The sequence below is a fragment of the Cannabis sativa genome, chromosome 1 (genome assembly GCF_029168945.1).
Source record: "Cannabis sativa cultivar Pink pepper isolate KNU-18-1 chromosome 1, ASM2916894v1, whole genome shotgun sequence".
In the NCBI taxonomy this organism is placed as follows: Eukaryota; Viridiplantae; Streptophyta; class Magnoliopsida; order Rosales; family Cannabaceae; genus Cannabis; species Cannabis sativa.
Window position 1 is genome coordinate 25,332,228 of NC_083601.1, and position 10,507 is coordinate 25,342,734.

A 10,507-nucleotide genomic window follows, 5' to 3' on the forward strand; every position below is an offset into this window, starting at 1 on the left:
CATATATATGGTTTTTAAAAGTACAGTGTCTGAGACTGAGAGTGAACTCAATCCATTAATTCAACTCAGTTAATAATGTAAATTAACAGAAAAACTTATTCCACTATCTCTATTAACACCCCCATCACCCAACACACACATAAAAAGACAAAAAGCAAAAGCAAAAGTAAATTCATAACCCATATAATTATCATATATCATTACTATCAATTACATTAGTTGATTTGAAATATCAACAACACAACACTAATATAAACCATGCAATAATACTCAATATTGTGCTTCATTTCTTAATAGAAAAAATAAAATATACATAAAAGATCCTAATTACATGAAAACCCGGTGGCCTTATAATTAATTTACTCTCTTTTGATATGGAGTAATATCTCTCTCTCTACACAAGTTGATCTATATTAACAAAAACCATATGATCTATACTCATAAAGTAATATTACATGAGCCAGAAAATGAGTTTATAGGACTCATGAAAGAGAGATTACTACATACCAAATTAGAAACTTCCTTTTTTTTCTTTTTCATTTTTTTTTTTTTCAGCCTAATTAATTATCTCTCATGTCAGTAAAAGTACTACTGAGAAACTCAAAGCAATAAGTAGCAAACTTTAACTCTATTCAAAGAAAAAGGAGAAGAAGATCAAACCCCAAAAGCCCAAGAAAAATGAAAACCTTTCTATCTAATTATATATATAAATATAGCAAATATTATATATATAGATTGATCTTTTACCATGATCCTCCTCCTCCACCACCACCACCTCCTCCTAATAAGCCAGTCCAATACCCAGTTGGGTTTCCTTGCCCTTTAATCTGGTGATGATGATGATGATGATGATCATGAATAATATTAACTTCATCAGCAGCAGTAGTACCATTGCTTGAAACTGTTTGTTTCAAGTCCCCAAAGGGAAATAAGATAGTCCCACCATTATTTTCATGATTTTGATCATGATCTTGAACCATCCCATTATAACTATGACCAGTAGTAGTAGTAGTACTATACCTATTCCCAAGCCCAAGTCCATGATGATCAAGAACATTATTACTACTACTACCACAGAAACCAAGGTTATTACTAGACTTATACTCATGATCTTGAAAAGGAAAGCCAGATGGGTACATCAGTAGCTGCCTAGTACTACTACCATTTACACCCAAAGAAGAAGGAGGAGGATGAACCTTATTAGATTGGAAACCGAGATTAAGATCTTGGCCAGTACCTGCTTGATCATGATGATTATTATTATTACTATTATTATAGGATGATGACAACATTAAGTTTTGTGGGGTGAGATTAATAGTAGCAGTGTTGATCATCATCATATGATCATTATTAATATTGTTGGAGGTAGTAGTGTTTGTAGTGTTTGTAGTACTAGGTTTCTTGTTCTTCCTAGAACCACCTCCTACTGGAACGTTTCTTAGAGTACCACCTTCAGTCCAGTACCTTCGACATGTCTTGCAGAAGTATCTTGGTTGAGTGAGGCTGTAGTTGTTGTAGTAACAGAATTTTGTGTTGGTTGAATTGCACCTTGGACAGTTTAGCTGTTCTTGAGGCCTTGATCTTTTCTGATCTCCTGATGATCCATTATCAATATTACTATTCTTGTTGTTGTTGTTGTTCATATTTGATCCCATTAATTCTCCCATACCAACAAATCCACTTTCCTATATAATAAAACATAATTATAATTAGTAGCCACAACAATTATAAAGAGGATTAATTAACACTATATACTAGTTTTAGCTCTAGCTAAAAAAAAAGGCATGTATAGCTAGCCTTTTTGTTTGTTTTTTTTTTCTTTGGAGAATTAATAAAGCATAAATATATTTATTACAAAGTCTTATTAATAATTAAATATATAATATTGCCTTTCCTTTTCCAATTCTTTATCATAAGAAAGGGAGGAAAAAAAAAGTGCAGTACTGTTTTTCATGAGTAAAGAAGAAGATGTAGACTTTTGTTTTTTTTTTTTATCTTTTGAAAGAAGCCATGAAAATCTTCTCTGAAATTATACAATAATCTACAAACAAACAATTATAAAGCAAAAAGAAAAATTCTACAAGAGTACAATTAATGCAAGTACTATAATTAATAATAATAATAATACAAAATATTGATGAACTGAATTGATTAATTTAGAGCTAGCTAGCTATAATAATGAAAAGGAAGGGAAAAACAAACATGAATATTAATTATAAATATATATATATGATGAAACCCACCTCATGTTGCCATTGAGCTGTAGTATCCATGAATTAAGAAGATGAAGAGAAAAAGGGTAAGGCAAAGAAAGACAAGTGATGACTTCAGAGAGAGAGAGAGAGAGAGAGAGAGAGAGAGAGAGAGAGAGAGATTAGGCAGCTTTGTTTGTCCGAAGGTGTGGTAGAGTTAGTGCGAGAAAGAATGTTTTGAGATTGTCTCTGTGTGTGCTATAGCTAGTTTTTGCTTTATTACTTTATCAATGGTGAAAATTATTTATTTATTTATTTATAATAATAAATAAGTAAAAATAAAAAAGGTAAAGGGATATGTATGTGTTTGTTTTTGACTAGGCTTATATCATTATAGTGACTACCACATTCCCATTAAAGCTATTATTGGTGTTATTCTATGTTTGGATTTTTTGTCTGATTTCCTATAAACAAACCATTTTTGTTATACTTAGTCATTGTTGGTGGAATTTTGAGTGTATATAGTATATATTTATATATGTATACAGCATATATATGCATTATATATATATTTATATGTTTGTCTTTTGGCATGTGGTTTCTCTTTTTTGACCTCATCATGATTCATGAAGGTGAGAAAGATCTTTTGATTCTACTATTTTGATTTTGAACTTCTATAGCCTCGATTTATTTTGTTAATATATACATATTCTATATATGAGTCGTTAATTTATAAGACAAGGGTTTATCACTTTTAGTTTTTCTGGAAAAGATTATATATGTACTTATACATACTGTCTCATAAAGTATCTTTATTATATATAGTTTGCTTGTGGAGGAATTACAGAATAATAGTTTTTCTTTCCAATATATTTATATATCAATCAAATTAAATACGTACTAAATTCTCTATGTGTTATGTGTATAATATATATACACAAATATATTATTTGGACTTTATATAAACACAACAATGGAATCTATCTATAGTCTTAGAGTTATTTGATTTCGTGTTACATATATATTCAAACCCTAGGTATACGTACATGATGACTCATATAAATATTATAATAATAATATAATAATTAAAATCACAAATTTTCTTCCTTTGAATTTTCTTTATGGGTATTTTTTTTTTAAGCCCTTTATGCATGGTATTATATTGTTTGATTAGCATAAAGATAGAATAATGTAACGTTTCGTAATATATTGGAGGGAAAATAATTAATCCACCCTAAACTTTTTTTTTTTTAAAAAAAAAGAGATAGTTATAAACTTATAACTATTCACTATATTTGAAACATAAAACTTGCGCCCAAGAAAAAACATAAAATTCAGACATGTAACTGAATATTTATCATGCATGCAATAATAATAGATATGAAATTAGAAAGTAAATAAATACATAAAAAATTAAAGAGACAGAAGCAATTTAACATTGGGTTTATTTCATATAATTTAATTTAATATCTATTATATATAAAATATCTCTAACCATATCGGCATGTTACCTTGTAGTGTTATATTTTATTATTGGTATCTAATGTTGCTCATGGAATTGTGCTATATTAATTAACAGTCCAACTTCCTTTGATCACTATAAGCTCCCATCTACCATTAACACCATTTTAACTTTTTTCTAACAAAAATTTAAAGCTTAAACTCTAGAAAATATTTAGTTAATGATATTAATTTATATGTATATCTCAATAACTTACCACGTATAAGTAAATACTATTTTAAATTATGTGCTTTATAAAAATTTAAATGATAGTTTAAACTTCATATTTTTCAAAACAGTACAAAATAAATCGTGAATTCAATATTTTAACAATTTACTTTTTTTAATATAACCAATTTGTAGTCAGTATCTAGCTAATATATTTATAATACCTTAAAATCATATTAGTATTAAATTTTAATTGAACAAAAATTAAATTTATAGTCTATTTTGTAATATTTAATAAAAACACAAGTTTTAAATTATTATTTAATAAAATAAAGAAATTAATCGATAATTTACATAAATAAATTATTATTATAAATTAAATATTTTTGTCCAAATTAAAATAATATTTATTCAAATTACTTTGGTAATGACTTCTTTTTAAAATTCTATTATTTCAATAGTATAAGAAATATTGTATTAATTTCTACTTATTTTAGTTTACTTATAATGTTAATTTTGATATCATATTTATATATTGAGTTATATTTTGAACTCTTTTATTTAGCTTATAATATTACTTCTTAACAATTTTTTTTTAAAACTATATTTTCACCCTATTTTATTTTATTTTATTTTGTACATATAGGAGAGTGATATTATATATGTTCTCACATTTCCTCAATTGTTAGTGTATTTTGTTGTGTATTTTTTTTTTTTTTGTGTGATATTTATTTTTTAAGTGTATAGATTTTTGGAGACATTAAAAATTATTAGAGGATCAACGACTATCATAAATAAGTTTTTCTTCATATTTTAATTCCTATATAAGTATACATTTTGAAATTTTGATTTTAAATTTGGTTTATTTCCTATAAGTTAATTCCGTACCTCATTTATCTTTTTTGGTATTTTGTAGGTTGTTTATCTATACTTTTAAACACGAAAAGTTCATATTGCAAAAGAGCTGAACTCATTGGTTACTTCTTAGTCATTCAAGCAGAAGCTTTAGTCTTAATGATAGTACTGACTTGGTTTTACATGTTGTTCTTTCTTTTTGTTATGTGGAGTCTGATTATTTAGCTTTGGTTTCTGTTTTTTAAATGCGCTTTTTCTGTTATAATGAGCTTGGTTTCTTTAGATTTTTTGCTAGTTTGGTTTCCAGTTTTCCTAATGCATCTCTAGTTCATGTTCGTTTCTCATGAATTAGTTGTGCGTACTTAGGGTGGATAGTGAATTAGTTTAAATTGAGGATTATTCATTTTTTTTTCTTATTTATATGTATTAAACTCTTGATTGTTGTCAATAAGAGTTTAATCTAAAAAAAAAAAAAAATTAAATAGTGATTGTCTAATGCTACAAAAAAAAATAGTGATTGTGTAAAAAAAATGTATAACAAAATATTTGAATCTTTACCATTAAAAAAAAATAATTGGATCTTATTTTTAAAATTATAAATGTGTTAATAACTAAGATTACTCCTTTAAGGAGGTGTACTACAATTTTTTTAATATAAATATAATGTGGAAAAGAAATTTAAATTTCCATTCACAATAGAATAATTTTCATGAAACATTGAATAGGAATGAATGATGAGTGATGAAAAATGAGAAGAGAAGAGCCGACAGAAGGTGGGACCCAAAATCGTAAATATAGTATTGGGTAGGGGTAGAATAGTAAATTAATTAAATCTTAGTGCGGGGGATGCACTGATGCAGCCGTGTAGGCCGTAGCGGATGTCTTTTTCTTTATTTGATAGTGACGTGTTTGGCTTTAAATATGTTCGAAACAGACAAGTTTCCCAAATCTCAGTGCTCTTCTTCCTTGCTATTTATCCTCTGTTCCCTCTACCATCCTATACTATATAGACTCACAAAAAAAAAAAAAAAGTTTAAACCACATTGCCACTTATTAATCTAGTATTAATATGAATTTATTCAACTTTTTTTTGGTTTTTTCTTTGAGGGTGAATTCATTCAACATTTTGAAATATTCAAACTAAAATTGTTAATTAATTTTATATATTAATTATATATCATATAGGAAAATTTGGTAACGTCTAGACCAATAAGAACCAAGGAAAAGGGAATTAGTTTCAACGTGAAAAAGATTGGAATTGGTAGGCCATGATAGAAGAGAGGGAAAAAAAGAGAAGAAGACATTGGATGATTAATTACATCTTTCTTATTAATTATTATGTTCCCACTAAAGATTTCTTTGGCTTTTCCCTTAACATTGAAAGAGAATAAACAGACAATTCAAAAGGCTTCTATTTTACTTATTTTTATTTTTAAGGGGAAGAGTAGTAATAATAACTTCATTCAACTCAAGCTTGAGATTTTTTTATTTTATTTTATTTTTGTCATGCATGCATGAGATAATTTGAGTTTGAGCCATATGTATATACAGCTTAACAAATGCTAAGACAATAACTAAATAAGGATCTATAGAGAGCATTGAGAGAAGTATATATCTTACCATCAACAACAAATAATCAAGAATGTTAATTATGGTAGCAAAGATTGAGGGAAATACCTTTTTCACAAAAAAAGACTAGGCACAGACTAACATAAATGTGGTATTGAATGAAGAAAATAACAGATAAAATTGAATAAAAAATTATTAAGAAAAGTATTCTCTATTCAAGTTGTTTACCAAGTAATAAGTTGAGAAGTTGAGAAGTATTCTCTATTCTCTATATATATGGGAAATTTGATTTTTTATACATGATTTAAGGGTTAATTGGTTAGGAAAACTTAAACTATAGGTAATTGTTAGAATATGCCCACTTTACCTAAATCTCAAAATTACCCCTCTCAAAATCTCACACCCATTCTCTCTCCTTTCCTCTATTCTCTCTGTTCAACCGTCCCAACCCAGCCCTCCCAACCCCAGCTGAACCCTAAACGACGGCCACACACTGGCCCACGGTGCTCCCCCACCGACCCACCACGCACCATCATCGAAGCACCACCACCGACCCACAATACCCACGGCGCACCCCCTCTCTCTTCCTCTCTCTCAACCCGTGAGGACCACCCAAACGCACGACTCACCTCCACCACCTTTGACGACCACCGAGGACCACCCACCACCTCCGACGAAGGACCCAGCCCCCCTCTCTCGGACCCAGCCCCCTCTCTCTTCCTCTCTCTCTCAACCCGTGAGCCTCAACCAAAAACCAAAAAAAAAAAAAAATACCTGGGGTCCAATAGGTCCGATGCTCGGACCGATGGGGTCCGATGGTCCCAAAAATCGATTTTAATAGCATCGGACCGACGATGGTCCCCCCCAAAAATCGATTGGTCCGATGCTCGGACCGATGGGTCCGATGGTCTTGTCCTTGGGTCCGATGGGATTGGGGGTCCGATGGTCTTGACGAGTATGTTTTTCTTGGATCCGACCAATGTATAGTCGGTACCGTGCGGTCTTGATCGGAGTGGTTCTGTGGGTCTCCGTCGGAGGCGTCTCGGTCGGAGGTGGGGGTCGCGCGGTTCGGTTCAGGCGAAGTGGGTAGAGAGAGTTTGTTTGAGAAGGAGAGAGAAAGGGTTAGAAATTATGAGGGTATTTTAGGGGTTTTGGTAAAAGTATCCTATTTTTAAAATTACCCTAATTATTGGTTCTCCTAACCAATTATCCCTTATAAAATGCATAAAAAATCAAATTTCCCATATATATTTAGATTTTTTATTTTATTAATATTTATAATATTATGAAATAATTACATAAAATATTATTTTTTATAAAAAATTTACAATTTTATGTTTAAATATTTTTTTTTATATTTGTACGGTATTTTATAAATTAAAAATAACAAAAAAACTACATAAAAGTAACAAAAATATAACATCCAAATAACATCGAAACAACAACAAAAAGTAAAATACAAATAATAAAAAATTAACAAGTGTATAACATAAAAATACATAAAAAAAAATCTTATTTTCTATAAATAAAATTAAAAAAATTATAAAAATATTTAAAATTCCAAACAATCGTATTTTTATACACTACCAAAAATCTTACTTTTGGTCACAACAAAACTTATGACTAAAAGTGAAAAAAATTGTGACTAATTATAAATCATGATTTTTATGTTGTGACTAAAAAGTCCGTGGCTAAAAGTATTAGTCACAACAATTAGTTGTGACCAAATGTATTTTTAGTCAGAATACTTGTTGTGACTAAAACTGAATTAGTGATAACTTGTAACTAAACATTATGTTTTATTCACAAGTAACATTTTGTTGTGACTAAAAGTCACATTTAGTCACAAAAAAATTATGTTGTGACTAAAAAGCTTTCACTAAAAATAGCAGTTTTTTGTAGGTTTTTTTTTTTGCTATTTTTGTATATTTGTAAAATAATTCCTTTAAATTTCATCCAACTTTTTCTTTTGCCTTTTTTTTTTAGAGAATTTTCATTTTTTTTGGACCGGTTACTATTATACTTTTTTTTTCTTGAACAAGACGTACCTTAAGTAAAAATTAAATTAGACTTTTTTGAAAAAATTATAAATTTTATGAAAATCTATTTAATTTTTTTTTTAGTTAAAGACACATTAATTAGAGTAGATTTTTATTTATTTTTATATTTATTTCATATTATTCTTCACATGCTTTATTAATAATTATCACACTATACTATTTTTTTTTTCTTCATGAATGGACTTTATTTCATTTATAAAAATCTTTCATAAAAAATAAATTAATAATCATAAAAATATTATCACAATAAAATAAGTATAATTATAAAGAAATATTATGATATTATTAGATTTGTTTTATGCATAAAATTTCTCATTAAAAGAATTATAAATTATTATTTGATAGTTCCAAAATGTTAGATTTAAAATTAATTAAAATGTAATGTTGACATTTAGTAGTAAATTTTAATGTTCAATTTAATTGAATGAAGGGGTTGGGTTATTCTCTGAAGAATGGCCGCCTGTTCGCCTTGATTGCATGTCGAATGCGTCCACAAGTTAGGTCCTCATCCACGGACTAATGGCTCTTATACACACCGGCTGCTTTCATCGATGACGATCGACTTACAGGACCAACACGAGTGTTTTCGGGCGTGCTTTGTCCTCACTCACACGCATCGGGAAAACTTCTCAGAGGTCACCCATCCTTGCCTTCTAAAATAAAGACTTTAACCGTGGGAGTTCTTTCGTGACGGGGCTACCGAAAACAAGATGCACCTTGTTGATATAGTAGCCAATCAATCCATTTAGTTCTCTTCAACTATGTAGTCCATACCTACATAGTCGTAGTCATCCCACTCGACCTTCCCTGGCGATGTGGGATTGCACAGCCTACCCGTATTTCCCCTTACGGATCACGGGACTGCGATCGGTTACAATCACTTCTACGGGGTCCGACGTCCTCGCCAACTACACTTCCGACCGGGTCAAGGCTCGATACCAACATTGTGATGGCCGTAGTCCCGTGATCCGTAAGGGGAAATACCGGTAGCTATGCAATCCACATCGCCGTGGAAGCGTCGTTGACGACTCGGCTTGACAGGCTATCGGACTACATGTTGAGAGCTTAAATGGATTGATTGGTACTACCTATATCAACAAGGTGCATCTTGTTTTTCCAGCAGTCATCACGAAAGAACTCTGCGCTGCCGTGCTCGACTCCAGAGCAATTTCAAGGATGGGTGACCTCCGGGAAGTTTTCCGGGATGCGTGCGAGGAGGACAAAGCACGCCGAAAACACTCGTGTCGGTCCGTAGTGGTCAGCCATCACCCATGAAGCTACAGAGCGTACTCGTGTATAAGAGCCATTAGTCCGTGGGTGTAAAGGACCCACGAGGCTTGAAGCCGGACGTTACAAATGGTATCGCAGCCTCGACCGTGGAAGTGGTCGACGAGGACGCCTGGACCCCGTAAGTGGGTGATCAGGATGAGCCGCAGAGTCCCGTGATCCGTAAAGGGAAATACACGGTAAAGCTGTGCAATCCCACATCGCCTCGGGAAGGTCAAGTGGGATGACTCGAGACTACGTAGTACGGGACTACATAGTCAAGAGAGCTTAAATGGATTGACGGTACTACCTATATCAACAAGCGTGCATCTTGCTTTTTCTAAGAAATTTATCACGAAAGAACTCCATGATTAAGCGTGCTCGTCTCGGAGTAATTTAAGGATGGGTGACCTCCCCGGGAAGTTTTCCCTGTGAAGTGTGCGAGTGAGGACAAAGCACGCCGGAAACACTCGTGTCGGGCTAGGGCTACCATCAATCCAGGAAGCAGCCAGAGTGGCGTACTCGTGTATAAGAGCCATTCATTCCGTGGGTGTAAGGACCCAATGGAGACTTGAAGCGGGGACGTTACACATGCTGAGCTGATGATTTTCTGTTGTTACGGCAAATCGATGTCCTCTCTCTTAAAAAAAAAAATTGAATGAAGAAGATTTTTCTCTTTTTTTTTTTTTTATTTTGAAAAATATATGAAATATATTTTTTTAATTTATATCACTCGTATTATTAAAAATAATCAATTTTCTAAGTTGTCTTATAAGCAATCCTGATAGCTTAGGTTTTTACTTTTTCAGTTATTTCTGTAATTTGTTATTAGATTTTTACAACTAATTTTGACTCTCACCAATTGCCAATTGTATATTCATTGTTAAGAGCTCTGT

At 31.2% G+C, this 10,507-nt stretch overlaps 1 protein-coding gene across 2 annotated transcripts; it reads right to left on the minus strand.

Annotated features, from left to right (window-relative positions):
* Nucleotides 1-264: 264 nt before the first annotated feature.
* On the minus strand, nucleotides 265-2,470 carry LOC115708345 (dof zinc finger protein DOF3.7). 2 transcript variants are annotated; one of them, XM_061106468.1, is made up of 3 exons: nucleotides 2,360-2,429; nucleotides 2,244-2,329; nucleotides 265-1,685 (listed from the first exon to the last, which is right to left on the minus strand). In XM_061106468.1, the coding sequence occupies exons 2-3, from the start codon at nucleotides 2,271-2,273 to the stop codon at nucleotides 744-746; spliced, it is 972 nt and encodes a 323-aa protein (XP_060962451.1). In that variant the 5' UTR covers nucleotides 2,274-2,329; nucleotides 2,360-2,429; the 3' UTR covers nucleotides 265-743. The 2 variants fall into 2 exon arrangements, with proteins under 2 accessions (XP_060962451.1, XP_030492446.2); XM_030636586.2 differs by having other exon boundaries at nucleotides 2,244-2,470.
* Nucleotides 2,471-10,507: the final 8,037 nt, after the last annotated feature.